General features: G+C 40.6%; 1 protein-coding gene across 1 annotated transcript in view; it reads left to right on the forward strand.

Annotated features, from left to right (window-relative positions):
• The first annotated feature begins 6,445 nt into the window (after nt 1–6,445).
• Nucleotides 6,446–24,370, forward strand: part of KIAA1217 (KIAA1217 ortholog) — a 338,228-nt gene continuing 320,303 nt past the window's right edge. Inside the window, exon 1 of the mRNA XM_032700657.1 lies at nt 6,446–6,551. Within this exon, the coding sequence (XP_032556548.1) occupies nt 6,488–6,551 (64 nt within the window). The 5' untranslated portion in view covers nt 6,446–6,487. The remainder of the gene's footprint in view (nt 6,552–24,370) is intronic.

Raw genomic sequence — 24,370 nt, forward strand, 5'->3', positions numbered from 1 at the left:
ATAGTTTGTTTCCACTGTCCTTTCTTTAGGGGTACTACTCAAATGAGAGCACTTGAGGAATATTAGGAAGCATACCAAGTGTCTTGCTGACTTACTTTCATTTGAGAGCTGTGTGAAAAATGGTCATCCAGATAGTGCTGGAAAACTCATTCCAAATACATCAGTGTCAACAGGAACAGAAGGAAGTAGTCTTTCTGTATTTATAAATTAATCACATTATTTCGAGATTTACTTGAAGATATTAAATAAAAGCATTGTTTTAGTCAATCTTACCTAGTGGATTGAGCACTAGATAAGACAAATTTGTGTCCTGCTGAATGATGGCTGGCTGAGAAGCCTTGTGAGTTATGTTCTTTCTATGTCTCAGTTTCTGCATCTGCAAATATAGGAGTAGTCAGACTGACAACTTTGTAGAAAGTTTTAAAGTGTCTGCATCAATAGTGTACAGTGCCCTTTTGCTCACTTTCACTAAGTGTAGGTTTTCTTCTTGCTCTTTGGGTTTTGCCATGCAGGTATGGTTAAATCTTTATGGTCGTCTGACTTGGCAGAATAAGGTTTATAGTTGGACTTAATGACCATAAAGGTCTTTTCCAACCTAAATGATTCTATGATTCTGTCCTGAATAATTCTAAAGAATAGCAGAGACTGAAAACATATGAATTGATAATAGCTTTATGACTTATCTGATTGCTGAAAACAGTTCTTTTATTTACTAAATTACTGATCTCAAGGTACCACAGTTAAATGCAGATGTTCCTGTGCACTGTAGCTAATGTACCACTTGTGTGTGTATGTGACTTATCTGCCTGGGGTGGTGGGCCCCTTGGCTTTCATCTGAAATGATGTCAAGGGTGCAGAGGTGTGTAAGGCACAACATTTGGATGCTTTCATATATCCAAAATGGAAGCTGTTCTGCTCTACTCTTCCATTTGGAGAGATTAATTTCAAGCGAAAAATATGTTAAGAGCTACTTTTGTTTACAAAAGTGCACATCACTGCTGAAGAGGCTTGGAAGGATTTCAGATCTGCTTGTGCTTTTGCATTAAATGGATGATTTCTGGTGTTTTTATTCTGCTGCCCTTGCTACTATGTCTGTTTCTGCGTTCTCCCATCATGTGACCTGTTTATCCCAGCAAGAGTCCTCAAGCCATTACCTTCCTGCATGGGTGGCTTAAGGTGCGTTCTGCGTTTTGTTCTGTGTCTGCAGGCATCATCTCTGCTTGCTCCATGGATAGGAAGGGGAAATGGGCTCTTTCCAGCTTACATTGTGCTATGCAGTTCAATTAGCTACATTTTATATAGCTCAGTGTGGCATAACTTCCCCCTTAGCAGAGCCCTCTTCCCTCAGGGCAGTTCTCGAACCTGCCTCTTGTATGTGTGGTGACAGGCATTTGTGTCATTTGCCCCTTGCGTGAATTTTTGTGCTTCTGGAAAGGGGAAGCAAAGAGGGGGAAACAACACTTTTAAAAAGTCTTGTTTTCTTTTACCCTGCTTAGTGTACTGGTGGAGAGGAATCTTCTCCAGGTCCCATATTTCAACAATGCAGCAGGGCACAAATGAACTCCTGTTCCAGTGCTGGGAAAAGCATGACTGAGGCACATGGGAGCTTGGTGAGCACCCTGGCCCTGCACCTTGTTGCAGGGAATCTGCCAGCGTCTCTGCCTGGTCACCTTGGTCAAACTCTTGTACCTTCCAGGGCTTTCCATGAAGGATGGTGTGTTCCCTTCTTGGAGACTTAATCTGAGTCTTAAAGATGCATGCAAAATAGCAGTGAAAAGCAAAATGTGTGAAAGAATTTCTTGAAAGGATTTCTGAGTCTTGAAAGACCTGGGCAGCTCAGGTTTTCTGAGATGTACAAAGAAGCTTTAACATTTAGAATTTAATTTTATTTGTTAATCTCTTTATTCATCATTAAATTACTCTTCAGTTTTTCTAATTTACGTTGTTCATCTTCTTTCTTTGCTTTTTACATCCATTTCTTATGGATTAACAGTATTACTCATTCAAAGGGTGTAGCTATGAAACATAATGAACATATATTTTGACAGTTCAGAACCCTTTTTTAAATTATTTTTAGGAAATAGGTTAAGCAATTAATATATTATAGCAAGACACTAAGAAAGAATTAAACAACCCCTCTCTCCTTGGTTTGGTCTACATTAATTCCCTCATGTTGCTTGCTATAGCTCTCGTCTACTGTCTCCAACACCTTCCCATCCCAAAGTTAACTGTTTCTTCCTTCTTGTGGGTAGTGGAGATCCTGGTGAGGTCATCTGAGGAGCAAGATCCCTAAAGTCAGTTTGTGGAAGGCTGCTTAAGCTGCTGACACTGGAGATTGAAAGGTCCTGTGTCAGTCCCATGCTGGAGAGTAAATAGGTGGTGCAGTTCTTGTAGTGCATAACTTTTCTGCTTTAAAGTTGAAACTGAGTTCATGTTTATACTTTTGAATGTTTCATATTTAAAAATAAGAGTAATTATCTGTAGTGGCACACTAAATAAACTGCTTTTTTCCATCTTCAGAAACACTTTTCCCCTGGAGAATTCAGCAGCAGCAGTATAAGGCAGTTGCTGTGCTCAGAGTATGTGATTTCTTTCCTGGCCCTGGACTTTTATCTTTCTGAAGAATATTTTATGATTCAGAACACTTGGTCACATCTGGTACTTCTCAAAAATGGTTGCTTTTCCAAGAATAGCATGCAAACATGAAATCAGAATCACAAGCAGATGTTTGCTAATATGGCCATAGATAACCTTTCAGCTCATGTTTAATAAATAACCATCTGTAAAGAATGCATATTAATAGAGAACAGAGATAATTTCTGTCAGTGTTAATATGTTAACTTTACTGTGTTGCTGATATTGTACTTATTACTACAAAATAGCATTATTTATTGTATAAAATTGTCAGCTGCTGTTTACAGAAAAGTGACATTTTTGTCATTGCTCTTTTACAACCTGAAAATGTTTGCTTTCCTTTAAAGAACACAGGATGACTACCTGGGTCAACAACATCGCTAATTATGGCTTAATTTTTTCATCCATCGATAAATTATTTGTCAGAGAGCCATGGAATGTAGGGAATTTCTGGCTTTTTCTTTGCCTTTGCATTTTCAGTGAACTTGGTACGGCTCTTGCAATTGGGCTAGTAAAAGTGGGATATTTGCTCCCTTTACTGCTGCCTTCGAAGAAGCATATTTAAGCTTATTAAAAAAAAATCTGTTTCATACGGCAGACTGGTAGTCTTTTGTTCTCTTCTTACGTTATTCTTCTTTTAACTTATATTTAGTTTGGGATAGTTCAGGGTACAAATGAAGCTGACAATAGTTTTCCTTCTCTGAAAAGTCTGCCTGTTACTGCTGGAGGAGGAGACAAAGGCGTAGGCTATGCTGCCCACTGCCCCTACCCTTTTAGAAGGGTCCTCGTCACAGTGGGCCCTTAATTGGTGGCAAAATGTATTCAGATGCCTTCATAGGGAAGGCATGACATGGGACAATGTCAGAAGTGTCCCTTAAACAGCAAGAGCTGTGGTGTCTAGATGCTCTAAACATGAGGCAATTGCCATCTGCTTTCTGCTGATGTATCCAGTATGTCATGTCTTAGTGCAGCTCTTGGTGTTTTGGGGGTTCAGGATGGGCGTGACTACTTGTACATATGAAAAATAAGTGTTGGGAGAGGCAGGTTTAGGAGAAACGCAGGTTACCAAATCTTCTTACCCAAAGGATGAACTTGGTAAGAGAGAGGGGTCAAGTACATTGGGGTGGTGCTGGCTGGGCTGTGCCACCAGCAGGACCCTTCAAACCCCCTCCTCTGGCTCCAGAGAGCTGGGCTTCCTAGTGGAGCTGGACAGCAGAGCAGGACCAGTCAGCAACTGGGGAGGTGGAGAGGGATGAGATGGGTTAAGTGCCAAAATAGGTTCATGTGAGTAAACCCATAGGTGTATGTTTGGGGCTTTTTTTGGTGTATTTATTTATTTATTTATTTTAAGTTTAGAAACTTTGAAGCATCTCGATGCTAATACTGACAATCCTTAGAAATAGAGATGCACATGAGCATAGCAAGTACATTGCAGCATCCAAATTTGCAGATGATGTGAAAGAACTGTTTGGGAAAGATAGCACAGCACTGAGAATTCATTAGAGCATTGCTTGCATTATAGTTGAAATACCTTCAAAGAGAAACTAACAATTGAAATAAGTTCAGAAGCAGAAGAGCCTTGCAGGCATTAGGGAAGGGGTGGGTAGAAGCTTATGTCTTAACAAAATATCCCCAGCTAGAATATTATTTTACATCTCTGCTCTCTAGTTCTCTCCCTTGGTTATTTACAAATGGAAAATAAAATTTACAATTATACCTGATTAGATATTTTTAGTTCTGAACAAAGCATGTTTATGTTCTGTATGCAGTTATTACAGAGTTGCTGGGCACAATTTGTGTTCAAGCAATTTAGTCTCTTCTGTTTTGTATGGAGAACGAACTATGTTCTCCTCCAACTATAGCACTCTTTAGAAAAAGGATATTCTATATTTTATATTATTTTCAACCAGTAATTATTTTCCAATTTCATAGTGAAAATTAACCTAATTTAATCAAGTATAGCCTGTACAAAAGATTTTGATTATGCAAGTTGTGATAAGCAATGTTGCCATTCTCAATTCAGAAGCCATAAATCCAGCAACTTTCTTTGGCTCCTCTTCCTTCTCCTGACTCACTTATTTGTACATATTCAAGTATGTTGGCCCTTTCAATCCTAAATGTGAATCTTTGGTTCTTGTTAATGGATTGTCTGGGCTTGTTCTGAAAAATGCTACTTGTGCATCTCGGCATTGATGTTGGAGGCGATACCAAAGCATCTTGTCAGTACCATATTCTTTTACTGGGAAACTGAAGCAAGGAGAGGCAGAGGCATTGGGATTCTGCCTTTTGTTTTCTCTTAAGGTGGTTTGAGGTTCACTAATGGGGACAACCATTTTCAGATGTGACCAGTAGTTTCCTGTTATGCAGTGCTCTTAAAACTACATTTGTTTTGAAGTTTCGACAGAGCATAGGCTGTGTTTATCAGCCTACAGGACTCTGTGAATATGGAATGTTCTCCTTAAGTTTGGGAAATGTCACTTAAACCACTGTCAAATGCAAGTTAAAGGGCAAATTGTATAATTATATCTCAGCCTTATGGTAGATTCCCGTTGTTTGGTGTACTTCTGATAATGCTCATTATTTCAAGGTGTTATCACCTTGAACCTGGATCACAGTTGCACTGTTAATCTTTAAACTCATACTGTTCTTCTTGAGTGATGGAAATAATGTTATTTTTCTTTTTAACTTTTTTTGCTAAGATACAATGTTTTATTTGAAATCACTAGAAGTAACTTAAAATGGATGAAGCTTGGAAAGGGGTATCAGTGAAATAAGGCTGAAATACAATATTACAAATGCTGGGAGCTCACAATTTCTTCAGGCGTATGTCAGCTCTGCCTTGTGATGAAACACTGAAGGGTAGGTGATGCTTAAAGAGTTGAATCATCTGTTGCTAACAACTTGTAGCAGTGTAGTAGAGAGAAGACTCTCGGGCAGGTGCAAGAAGTATGACACTGATTATGTGGATGATTCTGACTACATTTACTGCTAATACAGTATCTAAATATTGCCAATGCACTATATGATATAAGCAGGTTCAGCTAGAAACAGGCAGGTTTGCAGTCTTTGGCCTAGCAGAATGCACAATTGCAAGGCAACAAAGCACCTATGTAGCTACTTTCAGATTTTATCTCTGCGCGTGACCGGATCTTGGTGCTTTTACTCACCTGTCCAAAAGTGACTGTTCCCCATCTTCAGATTGGAAGTACCCTGCAGATGTGTCTGCCTGGGGAAGGTGTGTGGGAGATTCACCCAGAAGCTTCCTGCAACCTTGAGGCACCGGTTGGCCTAGACTCCAGCATTTTGCACCCTTTTGCAGCCTGGTGTGTACCAAAGTCAATCACAGTCGTCACAGCTTCCCCATTTCTGGAATGCTTTCATTATGTGAAAATCCAGACACTTCCTCCTGCAATTCCCACCTCAAATTCTTATCTTAGGACAAATCACATTGCCAAATACAGACAATTGCAGGGGAGAGGGGATGTGTGTGTGGAGAGTATGCTCACTGGAAGCCCTGACTATCTTTTGTTGCTGTCACCCAGCTGCTGCAGGGCACCACTGCTGGGTTAAAAGTGTTTGGTTTTGAGATCATTGCAATATTTTCTGATGTGAATAGCTGTTAAATTGCTAATACTTCCTGCTTTAATTGCGTTTTACCAAACAATGTTTTGGTTGGTCAGCCTCGATGATGTGTTGTTTGCAGGGTTTTTCAGCTGTGGCAGTGCTGCAGCTGTCTGTGAGAAGCTGTCAGTACTGGTTTCCAAAGGGGCATCGGCACATTCACTCTTGACTCCCTTTTCCCCTGTTTTAGGTTTCCCGGAGGTGCTGCTCGTTCATGCTGTGATGCCCCGGCATGCCTCATGGCAGAGCTGCCCGGCCACCCCGCTGGAGCGTGGCTCTCCCCTGTAGGGAGCTGGGTAAGTGTGAAACCTCATCCTCGGTGCAGGAAATGCTGCCTGCCCACATCTCCTGTCTTCACAAACCTGGTGATGTGGGCTGCTTTCATCAGCCTCTTTTGGTATGTCTTAGCACGCTCTCCTGCCTTCATGTACATTGGAAGATGATCTGCTGGGAAGTGGTGGATGCGTGTGTGTCTTATTTCTGATATGCTTAGAGACAGATTCCTCTGGAGAGATGATGATGTGCTAAATGGGTAGGGAGGATATAAAAGTGGAATTGGAGATGTTCATTGAGATTTGAGCTGTCCTTCATTGTACCTTTTTTTTTATACATATATATACAGAAGATAAGCATTGGGGTGAGGGAGGTAGGGCTACCTGTTATGGGATAATTACTCTTTATGCAGTAAAGTTGTATCATTTTCCTCACAGAAAACTAAGGTGTGGTGGGTAGCTGGGACCTCCCGTTTGACCCTCTAAGAAAGATATTTGTCTGTGTTCAGTCCCTGAATTGGGCTTGGGCCTTTCTTTATGATTTTAGCAGTGTATAGATCACTGTGTCTGCTAGGGAGTCTTGCTGAGAAGCAGAAAACTCTGCTTATGGTTCTTGTATTTGGGAATAAATCTAGATATTTACATGTCAGTATTTGTGGGTTTATTATTGATGATTATTGAATATTAGACAGAACTATGGACTTCTGGACCTGGATCCTTCTCATAATAGCCCTGGCAACAAGTGGTGGGTGATTGCTGTTGCTGAGAGAAAATGTGAATATTTATGTCATCCATGCTGATGTGAAACTGCTTGTGAAATCATTGTCAGCAGAGCACCATCAGTATGTTGGTAACAGTTACTAACTTCTGACCAGGTCCTGTTCAGGGAATAAACACGTTGAGGACTGTGGCTGCTCTCTGTGCCCCTGGAGGGATTGCCCTCTTATTTGCCTCTTGGGTAGGCAGTGTCAGCAACCTGCTTCTCTCATCTTCAGGTCTCATTAGCGGAGCTACCTTGTCACCAGGTTTTGTGGGACTGAACCACCACTATTACTGCAAATGTTTGAAGCTGTTTCTGTTCATCATGCTTTGCATTCACTGTCTGCCTTGAGACAGACTGAGTTTAAATTCACCTTACTTCTATGTTTGTACTTCTGAGGGCCAGACTCTGAGTCTGTGCAACACACCTTCTTTGAATCTGAAGTACTTTTTTTGAAGTAGGTTTAGTACTTGAAAGTCACCTCCCCTTTGAGATTTTGCTTCCAATCCAAGCTTGGAGATAGCAAAGCTTTGAAGTGGGGTCTGGGAAGGTAGTGTGTCAGTCTTTCCCTGTAGGTCTGGTTAGTGACACTCCAACCTTTTGTATCTGCTTTAAGGAAACATTTTCCAGATTTTTTTTAAACTCTTTCCCTGTTGATTATTCAATTAATTGATTTTATTTGGAATAGGGCGGATCTAATTCAGTAGAAGTTTGCCTTATGGTTGTTTTTAATGGCACTTTTATGTGTGAGCACTTTCCAGTAGTAGATTTTTTGGGCATCAGTTGATTCACATCCAGCCATGTCTAGCATTCACTGCAGACTGATTCTTTTTTATGCAAACAACTGATTTTGACCAGTTCAGTTATAGCAAATGAAATAGGTCCATTTTAGGCAACCTGATTTCAAAATAGGAATGGCTGTGTGGAGGATGGAGCTGCAACGCACTGATGTTTCCCAGCCTTGGCTGAACTGGTGTGGATTTCCAGCACAGTACAGTGATTTTTTAGGATTTGAAAAGAAGCTGCTACAGTAGCTGGGTAGCTGGGGTTGAAGGCTGATGAGCAGATTGAGCTTCATCAACCTGACACTACTGTACCTCTCCACTCTTCCCCTGCACCACTCCCAGGCTTGTACTTGGACAATCCTGAAAAAAATGAGGAGGTTAAAGGAAATCTTGTGATTGTTTATTGCTATTTATTGCTGTTACCCTGCTGCTATGAATATTCACTACATCTATTTGGCTAATTGAGTTACATGCTCATTGCTTATCAAACTTGCATGTTCAGAAGGTGTTTTTGTTTTCACTTCTACTTTTCAAAATTTGTGTTTTCTGGGAGCGATGGGAAGTGTGTGTGTGTGTGCTCCTGGGTTCCATGGTATTTTTTACTTCAGATTTTCCTTCTGAGTCCTTATCTCTGCATATATATTCATGTTGGGTGTTTGTATTGTAAGTGCCCAAGTTGGAAATGGGCTTTCCTTGACAGTGTGCATAAGGCATTTGTACCCTGTCTTTCCTGTGCCTGTGTGCATAAGCAAAACAGCTGTACCTGATAAATGATTTTCACTTTCAGTCATTTAAATGAGTCAGAATTCTTTTACTTTACAGATTTTGCCTTTGCCATTGTGTTGCTCTCAGGACTGTTTTCTCTCCTTATTCTTTTGTATGTGTCTGGGGGTGTGTGGTTTTTGCATTTCTCTCCTGCTTTCACCTTTCTTTGGATGTTAATTGAAGGGAACATCCTAGTTTACGGCACTTCTTTATCAGCCCTTTCCTCATTTTCCTTCCTTTCTTTCTGGGATGCCTGTAAACTTTGCCCATCCTGGGATGGGATGCTTGTATCAGAGATGTTCTTATGAGGTGATTGAATTGTATTGGAGGAAACTGCATCCTGTACAAATACTCAATTTGCTGATCTTTTAAGCTCTACCTTGTTTTTTAAAAAATCAATTTACAAAGTATGTATATGTGTGAACACGTTTACTTTGTCAGTTTGGATTCCTTCTCAGTCCTGGCGGGTCAAGAGACTTGGCACTGAGAGCATTTGCCTGTCTCTGCAACCATTTATTTGTTTATTTATTTAGTGTATATATATATATATATGTATGTATATATAGTAAAATATTTGAAATTATTCTTCTGAAAACTGTGAGGTCCTGAGAGAGGCAGATGGTCTGTAAAAATGAGTACTGCAAAACTCTTTTTAACTTCTTCTGTGCTCCAAGATGTAGTTCTTAGGAGCTCCTGGATCCTGACATGCTGAACAGAGCTACGACAAAGAGGCCCCATGTTCCTCCTCATCTTTTTCATGCTGGAGCAGATTCATTTACCACCTACCAAAGCCTCAATTCTGTAGCCCTCAGCACTGCTGTAGCACATTTTTGGTGAGAACATATAGATGTCTATTTTAATTGGAAACTTAAATTTATCTGCTCTCTGAGATGATAGTTCCACCCTCCTCCTCAAGCTGCAGAAATGCTATGTCTTCCATTGAAGTGTCAAGAAGGAGACTAGCTACCATCACATTGACCTGAGAGGCTGGGCATAGCATTTGCCATGGGCATGACTTGGGCAACATCAACATGATAAATGTATGATGCCTCCTGGTGAGCCCCAGAGCATCGTACTCCTCCTTAGGCAGTGAGTCTTTTCCTGTTTTCAAGGCAGATGCATTTGTATCTGAAGACAAAAACTGCCCTAGCAAGTAGCCTGAGAAGCAGGTCCATCCAGCCAGGTGTTGATTCCCATCATATTGTCAAGAGCTGCACAGGTGTTTTTCTTTCTTCCCTTGTTCTATTCGAGAGGATTTACAGGACTTTCCGTGGAAGAGAAGAATGTTGTCTTTTAACACAGCCAGTCTTCCCCTGAGATGATAGTATTTTGAGGAACTGCTTGGTTTCTTCATCATTGTTCCTCATGAGCTGCAAAGCTGTCTTGGACTCTGACCATCTGATTATTCCTTCCAAGAAGGATATATACTTTCTTCTCAAATAGGAGGCAGTGAATTTTGGACTTTCATGAACCTGGGGAGAGTGGGCAGTTTTACACTGAGAACTGTAGAAGAATATGTATTTTTAGCAGTGGGGAGTATGATTAGGGAAACACATCGGACCCTAATCTGAAGGTGAAGTCTGTCCCATTAATGTAAAACATGAGGGCTGATCATGGGGATATCAGGATAGAGAGGTTTCCCATTGCTTCTGTGAGGAATTTTTATTTGCTCAACATCTACCAGTTGGTGATTAGTTGGTATTTGCCTGTAGGGTTAACATTTGTGTGAGTCTGTTGTCATGTACGGGGCCTTCTGCCCAAATCAGGCTGAAGGCTGATATTTACTAACATTGTGTGTCAGTTCCTTGAGCTTGGGACTAACTCCTCACTTCTGTATTTTCTCCTGAGGTGTTTTGTTCCCCTCTTATCTATCAGCATTTTCAGGGGAATGAGAAACGTCCCATCCTACATTGCCAACCCTCTTCTGTAGAGTATTTATTGTTGGCAAAGTCCTTTCATTCGCCATCAAAGCTCCCTCCCAGTTTTGTGTCAACACACCAATTTCTCTCTGGATTGTCTTTTTGGTTGTTTTTTTTACTGCTAAATCTTTCGTGTGTCTCTGGGGCTGAAATATTCCTACAGCTTTTTAGTTTTCAGGAGGGTCTAGGGACCTTCTATGAACCTGTTAATGGCTTTGCCATTGCTGGCCACAGCTTGGGAGGGGTCAGTAGCATCACTTAACCTCTGCTGATTACTAGGAGACTCCTTCTCAGTTTTTGCCATGAATTGGGGTGTTGCTGAAATACCTAGAGATTATTTGGCCTTTGAGTGTTAAGGGGGAGCAAAATTATTTATCAGCCTTTTCCTTTAAAATATCTGGTGAGGTACAAGGACCAGAACACAAGGCTGTCTGTGCCACTCAGGTACACAAGATAGTGTGGTAGAGCAGTGTGATGCACAAGCAGACATGTAAAATGCAGCAGATATCAGTCAGTAACACCTGTGTGTTCTTTTAAAATTAACCTTTGGCATATCCCAGCATTCAAAAACAATGGAATTTTGATGATGAGACATAACATGGGCAAAATGTTACAGCAGCCAGGTTTGTCAGTGATGTTCACATGCTTTTCTCTGTACCACTTTTATTGCTATCTTAATTTTTAATAAATTGCTCCTATGTTATATAGTCCTGACCACTTTGAATCCAATATGACTTCAGGAGAAATGTCTTCAATACAGAGATTCCTTCTGGGCTATCCTTTTTCTGTTAAAATAATCAAGATTTAAAAAGAATGCGTGGAAAATGCTCATAGCTCCAGAGTACGATGAAATGGATGTGAATGTTGAACAGTCATCATGGCTTTGCTGGAAAATACTTGTGTAAATTAAATGTACTTTCTTGGTTTTAGGGTTGGTTTTTTAATAAGACTAAAAAAAAAAACAAACCCAAACCACAAACCAGGTAGTTCCAGAAAGCTTGGCAGCATCTAGACTGTACTGATTTTGAGGAGTAGATGATGATATTTGGTCTCACAGAAGAACATGGTTAGTAGAAACTTTGTCTTGAAAATTATTTTTTAAATGATGAAAAATGTCTCATCTGCCTGTTTCTTCTCCACATCTATACTATTTGTGTCTTTCATTCATTTTTTTAGTAAATGAGAGGGGGAAAATGTGAATAACATAAGGAAATAGATGAAGGCGAGTATTGTTTACTATGGGAACAGAGTAAATAGAGCATCTGCTTTTGATTTTTCTGGGAAATCAAGAAGTAACAAGAGCAAAACACTTGTTAGATATTTTTTTCTTGGATTACACTTCTATATCTGCTGTCAGGCTTCCCCCTACTCCTTAGAGTTCCTCTTCTCCTCTGTCTTTTTTTCCTCCTTTTGGTGAAACAGTTGCTTCATTGAAACCAAGACTGAAGCCTACAAAAGAGCCACAGTGAACGAATAATAAAGGACAGAGATTTAAATGTTGTTGATCTGGGCTGAACTGTTCTGTAGCATTTGAGATCCGGACGTGACCCTTCCCGGCCGTGCATGTTTGCGAGGCTGGTGCGCGGCAGTGGCGGGGCACGAGAGGTGCATGGCGAGGCTGCTGCCTGCAGCTGTGCGGGCAGCACTTATTTGCTGCTAACAAATTAATGTAAACGTGACATGTGGTTCACCGTGAAATATTTTCACAGATGGAATCAGTCTGCAGCATAACCTAGGGATGTAAACTAGAGGATTGTTTAGAGTTCTTCTCGATTATTTTTTCTTTGGTTCCCCCTCCCCTCCATCCCCTGTTCGCACACAGCTTAAGTCTCCTGTTACAGCAGAGTAGCCGACATGAAGCTCTGCCTGAAGCTTTCCCTAATCCAAGTATGCATCCTGTTTTGGGGCTACGTGCATCCCTGGCAGGGGAGCTGTGGTGGGGCAGGGGCTTGTGGTTCATCCCAGTCCCTGACCGTGGGGCAATAAGCAAAGCAGTGCTGAGTTTGAGGGCAACCTAGTGATATTGGTTTGGAACCAGGATGCAAACCTGATACAGCCGTGGTCAGCAATGGGGCCCTCAAATCCTGCTACTGTCAGTGACGCACTTCCTGACACTTCCCTCCTCCTGAGGTATGTACCAGGGAGCTTGTGGCTGGTGGATGTAGAATTTATGGCTTGAGGATCAAGGCTTGCCAGATTGCCAGCATGGTATTAGTGGGAACTCTTTTACTATTTTTTTTTTAGTGGTATCATGGTGGTTTGTTTGCTGTTCCAAGCTTGTCACTGCAAAAAGAGTATTAAATGGGAAATAAAAATTGAGAGGTTTTTTTAAACATGAAAGAATTTAAGTAAAAACCATAAATCTGCCTACCAACTTTCAAGGTTTTTATGCCTTTAATATGAAGAGCTAGAAGCCTATTGTTTTTTCGTGAGCTTTTTTAAAGTGAGTCTCTTCTGCAAACACCAGACTTGCAGAACTAAGACTTTGAAAGAGCCAGATGATATTGTGAGACTCTGAAGGGAAAAATATGATGCTTATAACACTGTAGATAGCCCCTTAAAGTACTCCCTCTGCTTCCACATCCTTTTATTCTGGGACATGAAAGAGAAACCTGAGCCAATACAGGATTATAGAACTAGGTTACAAACCTGGAGCTAGGCTATTTGTAGCTAAAGCATCAGAAATTTATTTTATATGCTTATTTTGGTTTAAAAATTTTATGCATTTGGAAAACTCTGTCTCCCCCCATGAGAGTTCTTCCTTTCAAGTAATTAAAGCAAGACAGTAAGCAGCAGAGACAATGAATTGTAAAATTTCATTGCTGGTTACAACAAGAATTTGAACCTCATCCATCTGTCATAAAGAACCCCAAACTTTCAAAAAACAGATGGTCTTGTAACTAAAACAGATCTGAATTCTGGCAGACAGGGTGAGAAATGTGCATTGTGAGAACAGGGGAAACACTACACTGGGAACTGTTCATCTTGTTGGAGTGCTCTAGCTGTGAATACCTCTGTAATGCATGATAGTAGTGCATGACAGTGATCATCAGAGGTCAAAATCAGTAACTTTGATTCCATTTGTAAGCTCACAAGAAATAATTATTGTTATTTCTGGAGCACAGATTTTTCTGAAAGGTGCCATCTCCTAATAGGTATTTATGAGAGACTTGAGTGCACTTTGTGCACGTTAATAACAAGGGGTTCTGCAAAGGAAGAATTTCATCCTAAAGTGGAAATCGTGGATTAGCATTGCGAGAACCTCCTTCAAAATAAAACTCTATATTTACAGTGCTATGCTTATGCACAAGCATTTGCTCTTACGGGTGCTTTCTAGCGAGATTCTGAAATTAACAACCCAATGAATAAATAATGCCAGCTCTACACCATTTAATGGTACTTTAAATGCCAATAACAACAAAAATATCCTCAAACTTGCTAGAGGCTTATTTCTGTGTGTTTTACCTAGGTGAAGTTGGATCTGTACAACTTCATTCAGGATTCATCCTCTCTAGGTTATTTAATCAGCTTCATCAGATTCATTGGCTTCAGTGGATAAGTAAACTCAGTGCTGCCTGCATGTCTGCCACAGATACCATAATCTGTGGCTGATGATTGAAATTCCTAGGGGCTGTGTGTAGCCTTGCATGAGGCTCGGAGCTCAGTAGCCTAGCACACTTTTAAAAGCATTTTTGTAGTGACTGACTGTTCACTCAAAATCACATTGACCCTTCTCTCAGACAGCAGAAATCCTCTCTGGAGTTATTCTAACCTCTTCATCTGGAGCTATCAGCTTTTTCAGTAGTACATAGTGGGAAATTCTCTCAAATGTTTTTGAAAAATGTAGTAGCTAGCTCAACAAGTCCACATATATAGTAGGAAAATCATTAAGTATTTCAGGCCCAGTCTTTGGTCCATCCTATGTTTAAAAACAGATTAGACATCTGAAGACAAATAATTTGGTAACTACACAATTGCTATCTCCTTATGTCCCAAAAAGCAGGAAGATGATAATGAACAGCAGGGTCACATGGAATCTGGGTGGGAGCCTCCTTTATGCAGTGCAGTGCTGGTTTGTGCTGCTGACTGAACCAGAAAGCAGGGGGATGCTAGGTGCTGTCCCTTGGGATGAGTTTTATACCCAAAGAGGCAGCACTTGCCATGCAAATAGAAGAAAAGCCAAACAAAAATCTTTTGCATAGTTGGCAAATACCTTGTTTGGTTGAAGTGAGTCATCCTCCTTCTCCACGTTGTTATGGCAGTGCTTCCTTTTAGTGTTGTTTTGTCTCCTGTGTGCATGCAACATGAATTAAAAAAAGTGTTGATAGGTACAGTAAACAGCTTTAAAACTGTCCCAAGGAAAGGAATACAACTGCCCAACATGGTAACTCTCTTCTGTATATTTAGCCAGGCTATCTAGACCAGAAGATGTGAAAAAACCTTGAAATAGTGCTATATGCATAAGGAGGCTTTTTCCAGAGTCCATCAGTCTTTTTCATTATTTCCAGAATCCTGAGAACAGTAACTCCTGCAATCTTCATCCTCATACATATCCAACATTATACTTACATGAATCTGAAAGTATATGAGCTTTTAGTCTTACTAAAATACATGAATAAAAGATGTGGGTATTGGTGTGAGCTTTTCTTATGAAGTACTGGACTTACAGTTCTGTGGCTATTGCATTGATGTGCTTTAAAAATAATTCCTTTTAATGCATGTCATTACATTTCACTGACCACAGACTGAAATGTCTTCAGCTTGATAAGTAAAATAGTAGAAAGAAGAGATCCAGTTTCAAATCCAATCTATGCCTTACTCACAGAAGAATTTGAACTGTGGCATCTCACCCTGGGAAAGTTTGAGTAGAGCTGGGTTAGAGGGTTTCCCTTGATGCTCAAGGGTGCAGAAATCAGGGGGATGCTATGTGCTGTCTTAAGGTGCATCCTTTGGCAGGATCCTTTTGTTCCACCAAACAGTTACTGTTAGGTTTTGTTTGTTGTGACCACTGGGGCACTGCCTAGAACAAGAGGCCTCTCTGCCCCATCCCTTGTCCTAGCAGGGTAGGTACACCCTAATGCAAAGCCCCAAAGGTAAGGGGGAAAGGGGAGTCCCTGTTCCAGAGGACTTGGTACTCCATAGCACTCCACAAGGATGGGTGATATGTGCTTAGGATTCCCTAATGAGTGGAAGGAACTGCATGCATGGACCAACAATCTAATATAGTGGAAGGTGTCCCTGCCTTTGTCAGAGAGTTTGGAATGAGATGATCTTTAATGTCCTTTCCAGCCCAAACCATTCTATGATTCTCTGCACAGCTCTCAAGTTTGGTAGCTAAAGGAACAAGATAATGCTCCCTTTTTCTCCAACTCCTGTTAGCCATAGGCTTGCAGATGAGTGAAATGTCTCAGCACTTGTGGTAGCTGAGAGCCCGGCCCTCTGCACTGAGCGGAGCGGGGCCTCCACCTGTATCGGCACCTGGATGCTCAGACCTGAATTTAAGTGGCTTCATCTTCCAGCTGAACAGTGTACCAGTCCTGCTGTGACCTGTCCCAGAGTGACATACCTTGGTTTGTGTCAAAGGGAATTTAAACTCTGGTTAAACTTACTGTTTTCTTTTTATTTTGGTGAAATGCCATCTTGGAGGGTTCCTGAGTTTATGTGCTGCTTTCTATGTGATGACATACCTACCAAATAAAACCATTAAAAATTGAAGAGGTCTGGGTATAGTGTTGAGGCACAGTGTGGCGTAAGTAGGGTAACACATAGATGTTATTTATGTGTTATGCACTCAGTTTTCCTTATTGTCTGTTTTATTGTTTCAGTTTTACATTCATTCAAAGATTCAGTTTTATTTAAAATTAATCTTGCTCCTCTTTGGAATGCTTGTATATGTCGAGCTGCTGTGCTGTTTCTCATAGTAATTTCTCAGTTCTTCATAGCAAGCACAAGTGTTACAGCTGTCCAGGTTAGTCATCGCTGCTGCAGTGCTATCCTCAGATGTGTAACAAATGTGTATTGGGTTTTGTTGTGAGGACAAGATAATCAAAAAAGCTTTGTTTCTGCCGGAATTGAACAGCTTACTCCATCTCCTTTGGCTTCAAACTACTGTTGGCTGTGGGAGGACTGTAGGGTGTGAGGGCAGCCGAGCGCTGTAACACTGCTGCAGAATGCAGAGATGAACCCTGGACAAGAGGTGTGGTGCTGGCACAGCTCCGCTTTCCAGACATGGACCCTGGTCCTTTAGTCACATCTTTGGCATGCTGTGACAGTGCTTTTGCTGGGCAGTAAAGCTGCAGAATTCAGAGCATGTGGATGCTGTGATCTGAAAATTTATCTCTAGTTTTCTGTCATTCCTGTGTGCCAGTGTAAACATTGCTGTAAGAAACTATTTTGTTTCCATACAGCTCTAGGAGTGCCTCAGATTTCGTTTCAGTGTTATATTTTTTTTGTGGTCAGTGAGAATCTGCTGTTTGTCAAAACTAATTTATTCAGGTCTGCTAATGGATTCAAGAAGAAAATTAGTTTTGCAATTCTCTGCATGTCTCAGAATCTTCTTTCTCAGATTGATTTTTCAAGGACTTTGAACCCAGCTCCCTGTCTGTTGGCATTCATACCTCTCAAGGGTGCATTTGTCAGGCTGTTGATGCAGTAATTTCTGGAAAATATTAGTGGAAAAATGGGGTTTGGAGGGAAGATCAGGCTTATGGTCTTGAGATAGGAGTAGTAAAGGAAAGAAGTAGAAATTCACAGGCATTTTTGCTGTCATAAATTTCTGTCAAATTCTTGAAGGAAAATGAGTTCTAGGTCATGTTTAGAGATGTGTTTTTCTTTCTTAAAGGGAGAAAATTGAAACCTTTTGAAAATCTGTAAGAAAGTATCAGTAAAAGCAGTAAGTCTGAGGACCACAGCCCCTGGGAGACCTCATCTCTCATTTTAATTTCTCCATAAGATATTGTGTTATAGATCTGATACTGATATATTATGTTTACTTGAGATCTTATTAGACATTATTTATATATACATATTTATATTTAAGATGTTTCTGTGTTAAGGGATCTTTGATGCATCCAAGAGCAATTTTTAGTTACGAAGTAAATAATATGGTGAATATTTTTCAGAATGTGGTGCTGCTTAGAAATTTTATGTCTTTAGTATGTTTTATAGGGGTACCCTTGTAGTAAACATTCAGTGTAAATTAAATTATGGATTGAGGAACCAGATCCTGCATTAGCAAGCTAAAATTCTGCAAGCTTGTTCTTTGCTAAGCCCCAGCCTTTCATGGAAAAGGCAACTGAAAAGGGAGAAAACAGGCTGTGGTTGTCTTACAGCAAAGGATTAAAACTATCTCACACTGATCTGGGGAAAAGAGAGGGAAAGGGTGATAACTTCAGCTGACTCTAATTTACCAGAAGTCATCCTGTTCTCTCCTTTAATATTAACTGCTGGAGAACTGTGATTAAGTGTTCTCCCTCCTGATAAGGGCTCACTGAGAAGTGGCTGACGGGTAGAAACAGCAGCCAAACTGCTGCATGTTTTAGAAGGTGTTTGCTGACGCCCGGCATCTCTTGTCAGCACTGCTGATAAGCTCTAACACAAACAGCCACCCAGAATTTGTTTGGCAGCCCAGGGAAGGGCTGGATGGATTGTGCTATACACAATGTGCTAATAGCCACAAATTGGCTACTCTTGTTTGGGAATGACAGGGTGACTGTGTATGGTGGGGTTTTTTATAGTCTAGTTCTGGTATACTTAGATTGTACCATTTTTATTCCGAGAACAGGCATTTAGACTTTTTTTGTGTGTTGGCAGCAGAGCAAATTTTTGTTAACCTCAAAAATACTGTTGATTAACTACAATAAAAAATTCAAAGCAGTTTTACTTAAAACTAATTAAAAAGTGGAAGAAAAAGTTCTGGATTACAATATGAAGAATTTTTATATTGGTGACGTGTTTTTAAAGTATTATAGCAAATACTTAATTTTCCTTTCAAAGACGTAAAGTCAGAGGTTTCTTCAATCCAAAAAAGGAACTCTCTCCCAAAGGCTCACAATAGTGTCCCTTTACATCCCCTCAGAGATGGGTGGGATATCTTCTATTCCTTCTTCTCAACAGGCAGGGCCTACTGTTTTTTCATTTGCTACCCTCCCCCATCCACATTACAATATTTTTTAATAGTTAGAACAGTTCAAGGCCACAAGATGGAGGTATAAGGAATTGTATACAGAAATGGGGAGGAGAATGAATGTCTGTGCCCACTGTGTGAAAGTATTTTGGAGAATGAAGTCCTTCTGTTTAAGTGGGGAGCTGGGGCTCTGTGCAGTCATCTTTGATACAGATGGAGGTGCTGGGGTTTCCCTGACATGGAGGTTACCCTTGTGGCACCTGCTGTTACATATCAGTCCCTGCTTGCATGGTGATGGCATTGATGTGGTACCACCCACCAGCTGCTGCCAGGAGTGATGGTGGTGACCCATCAGACTCCCACAACACTCAGGCTGCAGGGCTGATATAGCAGATGCTTCTGAATATCTTGTCTTTCATGGTCAGGAACCACAAGGCACTTCTAACTGTCCAGAGAGGTGGGAATGGAGAAAGGAAACTTGCTCACTGCTTCTGTTACAGCATACAAGCATCCTGGCACAATATGGGCTGCTTTTGCTTGCCCCAAACTAAGGACACATGAAGAATGCAGGTTCATGATAGTGTCTGCTTGTTCTTTCCCAGCCAGTTTATGATGTAGATCCTAGGAGCCTGCTGGGTACACTCGTTTCTCTTTGAAATACAAAGCTGTTACCTTTCTTCCTTTGTTCAGCTGCAAGTCAGAAAGAAGAATGAGGAAGGTACACAGGCACAGGAGTTGGGAATGTGGATGTGATGGCAAGAATGTTTCACAGTATTATTCTTTGCTATAATATAGCAAATAATAAAGTGCTCTGTAGTCATAACACTGCATGTTTGGTGTTCTGGGGAAATTAGCAAACACTGAGACCAGGAACAGTATTAAGAGAAAACAGTATGTTGGCATGTTTGGTTTCTGTCCAAGAGCCCCAGAAAATAAGAAGAGTAAATAAACAGCAGGAAGAAGATCCTGTATAGTCAAATTGTGCTAAATTGTCTTGTCAATTGAAAGTAAGTGAATGGAGAGGGCAGGGTGTTCAAAGGGATTTGAACAGCACCTAAGGCAGGAAACAAAGATGTTTAGCAACTGAAAGGGTATTGGGGTCTTTTTGTTTGTTTCACTTTCTTGCAGTTTGTTGTTTTTGTTTTTGGGGTTTTTTGTTCTAATTTTTTTAATCTTTTATATTCCCAGTGGTAGAATCCTGGATTGCTCTCTTATCTAGCAAAAGTGATGGTTTTCACTGTAATGCTATGTGAAGAGTAAGATAAATGAGAGAACAGTCTGAAGGAAAGAGCAAGTTTATTCTGATTAAGAAAATCAGTGGACTGATTGCCATTCGACTTCCTAAAGCAGAACTGCATGCATTGCTTATTTACTTAGCTTATTTTTTCCCCTCTCCCTTTTTTCTGCCTTTTTAAAGGCAGTATTAAATGTCAGGAAATAATTGTTATATAAATCCTAGAAGAATCATGCTCTTTAGAGTCTTCTAACTTTATAAATTTAATCTGGTTTAAATCACAATGAATTTTTAGGTGAGTCCATGAAAGTACTTTCAGAGATATCCCTGATTTTACTGTTTATTTAGTTATTTTTTTTAATACAGAGTTTCTTTTGCGGTTTTCCAGCAGGGTTCAACATAAATAACACACGAATATCTAACACACTAAGAGAGATGCACTCCCTTAGAATAAAAATTTTTATTAGCCTTCTTGGCTGCTTAGTTCTGAATTAACCATCTTTCTTTTTCTTGCTAAGACTCCGTGGCTTCAGTAGTCATGGCCCTTCTTTCAGGAGCAGTAAGTTGCCCTGTGGGCTGCAGTCTGAGCCTCTGTGCATGTTCCTGTTCTACTGTGGGCCACAAAGACAAGGGAACTGCTTGTGTTTCCACAAATGTGCTTGTACCCCTCTTGGCTCTGAACTTGGTGCCTGTGAGTGCCATGTGTGGGTTCAGGTGCCTAAGCCAGGATTTAATGCAACAGAGGTGTTATTGGCCACATATATTTGGGTTGTATTTCTCTCTGGGTTTTCTTGCCCTTCTCAGAAGCTACAGAAGTTCTCAGCAGCAGTGGAGATGCTCTATGGGGCAGTCAAAGCTTGGAGGTTGTACAGAGCACCCTGTCTTTTGTGACATTTCTTATCCATGTGGTCATAAGATTTGGACTTCAGAGGTAATTTACTTCTCCAAATCAGATATGCTGGTTCTCATCCATGTGCTGAGACTCTGGTCGTAGGTTGTCAGTTCTCCATCATATTACGGTATCAGTGCTGTCTTTATAATACAGGCATTCCACCTGTAGGACAAACATTTTCTGACATATCTTAGAGTCTGGGCTTGAAGTGGGATTGAGGGAGAAATGTAATGTTTCATGAAATGTAGGAGTTGGGACTAGATGGTTAAATAGTCCTTCCTGGCCTTAACCTCTATGAAATAGTAGATCTGTTTTGCTGAGGGCTTGACTTTGATGACTGATTAAGCGTTGTGCCCCGAAGACGGATATGGCACACTTTGGAGGCATTTTCCAGGCTAACCAGCAAGATGGAATAATTACCAGTTGCACAAATCATTAAGGCCTTCAGTGGTATTCACAGACTGCTAAAATAGATGGAATAAAATGGGCCTTGTTCTTTTGTTGTAGCTGCTGAAAGATTGCCAGGAGGATTCCTGAAATGAAATGTAACTCCCCCATCCACTTTTTATACAGTTTTAACTTGTAGATTAATGTTGTCAGAGCTGTACATCACTTTTCATTTTTTATTTGCTGCTATTACAATATATGTATGTATTTTAAAAGATCTTGGCGGATTCCAAATTGTTGTACTTCAATCAGACGCCAGAAGTTATTAATGATAACGTGCTGCTACTTTACTATAAAACTAACACAGGCAGGAATTAATGACTTTTATTTCTGAAATTTCACATTAGTTTGCTAAATTTGACATTAGCAATGAAGTGCATGTTCATTGTAGTGTCCTTCAAAGTACAGTACAGAGTAACCTGCTTCAAAGCAAAACCTGTATGAAGCGAGGCTGACTATAAGGGGTCCCCTTCTCTCTTCCTTCTAATGTACTAGGTGATGATGTATTCTGTGGCCTGGTGGGATCTCTAAACTCCTATCCTAATAGTGTCCACACAAAAACCATCACTGTTTCCTCAGTTGGTCCAAAAATTCAGGTTTAAGTTATTTTGCCTACTGTCATTTAAGCACTTAAGTTTGGTAATTAACAGTGGTTTAAAACACCTTTTCTCTCAATGCTGTTTCAAAAAACCGGTTTTGCAATGCCATTTGCATTTTTTATGGGTTTCTTTTAAAAATATTATGTTTGTGTCTCATTATCAAAAAAATATTCTGAATTGAGCCCTCTGTGCAACAGGTTCCTTCAAACTATACACAAATTCCTACTTCCACACTAGAGAAAAAAAAAAGTTCAGGTCTCTAGAAAGAAGCATTGAATTTTCCAGGCTCACTTTATTTTGTTGAAAGTCTGCTGAAATTGAATAGCTGCTTCAGGCAAACCCAGTTTTTAGTGGAATTGAAGACAGTCTCAGTCTGCAGGAGTTTTGGAGTTTTTTGACCTCCAGTGTTGTGCATGTTGCATTGTTTGAGTGAAGTCAACAACAAACATTGCAGGCCTTCTATTTTCCTGGCTTTGTTCTTTCCCATCTTCCCCTTTTTGATCTCTGCTGTTCCCAGATGTATTAGAAAGAACATGTGTCTTCCTGCACTTCTGCTGATTACCCTAAACCTGAACCGTGAACCTCCCATGGGACCCATGGAAGGAGAGGTGTCAGTGAAGCTCGCTGACTGCTGTGTGAAGAGGAAACAAACTCTGTGGTCATGAAGAAGTATGGTATCACCTACAGGTGGCTACTGGCTGCTGACTGTGATGGGGATGTTGAAATGCTTTGATTGAGTTTTGGTAGCTATTGAGATTTTGCCCAGCTGCCTTGTGTTCCTATCTATAGCTTTTTCTCCGGAGTCTTGTGATTGTGGGAGATGCAGCCTTAGTTCTACAAATGCCAGTAATTCCTTGCCTTTGTCATTATTGCAGAAAAACAGGAAGATATGAACTGTGAAGGGTGAAATCTCTAAGATCAAATGAAACCCCCTCTGAATTTCCTTCTCTAAAAACCATGGGTCACCTTTTTCTTGGGTCATGATTTTTTCCCCAATGTTTAAGGTTGACAGCACTGTTCAAAATCAGTGAACAGCATAAAAATACTGTTGCGGGTGGTTATTTTGTAACTTGGGGACCCTACTCGTTTGATTTTCAGTGAATAAAGAGCTTTATATGATGAAACTGCATGATGGTGAACAGTTTTTTCTCACTTGGTGGGAAACCATTTTTGTTCATTCTCATTGTGGTTGTGACTCTATCAGAGTCTCTGTCAGAAACCAGTTGGGATGTGCAGGAAAATGTCCAGTTTGTATCAGGTTCATAACTCTGCTTTTAAATAGTCCAGTCCAGGTGCTATAAAATAATGCAAATAGAAAATGGAATATGTATCAAGTGTATTATTGTGCAAAGGATAGACTAATCTACTGTGCCATACATCAGTTTTGTTAGCAAAGGCATATAGAGCTTTCAGAAGACTCCATAAAAGAGTCTGGCGAAATAAACACCTGAAGAAAAGTACAAAGATCAGTGTTTACAGTGCCATTGTGCTGTCTACTCTTTTACGTGGGTCCGAATCACGGGTAATCTACCGTCACCACCTGTGTCTCCTAGAATGCTTCCATCAACGCTGCCTCCGTACAATCCTTGACATCCACTGGTCAGATTATGTGACTAATACATCTGTTCTAGAACAGGCAGCAGTTACAAGTATTGAGGCCATGTTGCTGAGAACACAGCTGCGTTGGGCAGGGCACGTCTCCAGGATGAAGGACCACCGCTTCCCTAAGATCGTGCTCTGAGGTGAACTTGCCACTGGCTGCCACAAGAGAGGAGCCCCGAAGAGGAGATACAAGGACTCCCTGAAACAACATCTCAGCCTTGGCCATATTGATCTTCATCACTGGTCTACTCTGGCCTCCAATCGGGAGGTCTGGAGACACACTATCCGTAACGCTGCTGCTTCCTTTGAGAACGAACGCAGGATCACTCTTGAAGAGAAAAGACAATGCAGTAAGAATTGTGTCTTGCCGATACCATCCCAGGAGTCTTTCTGCTGTGCCTTTTGCAACTGGACTTCTCTATCTCGCATTGGCCTCTTTAGCCATCAGCATGCTTATAGCAAATGTGGGTAGAGTACTTCCCAAATCTTTGTTTGTGAAGCCTAGCCATGATGATGACATCAGTTTTGTAGTCTTGCACCCTGCACATTGAGATGCCACATCTCAAAGTAAATATTTTGAGGCCCGGTCATAATTTTGTTCGCATCATCAAAGTCTATCTGCATTTTGAACTTGAACTGAAATGATTTTTTTCTCGAAGACCATTTCACTTACAAGCTTTCTAATGTGACAGAGAAATTATCACTCACCTAGTAA

Source organism: Chiroxiphia lanceolata, chromosome 1 (assembly GCF_009829145.1).
Source record: "Chiroxiphia lanceolata isolate bChiLan1 chromosome 1, bChiLan1.pri, whole genome shotgun sequence".
Taxonomy (NCBI): domain Eukaryota; kingdom Metazoa; phylum Chordata; class Aves; order Passeriformes; family Pipridae; genus Chiroxiphia; species Chiroxiphia lanceolata.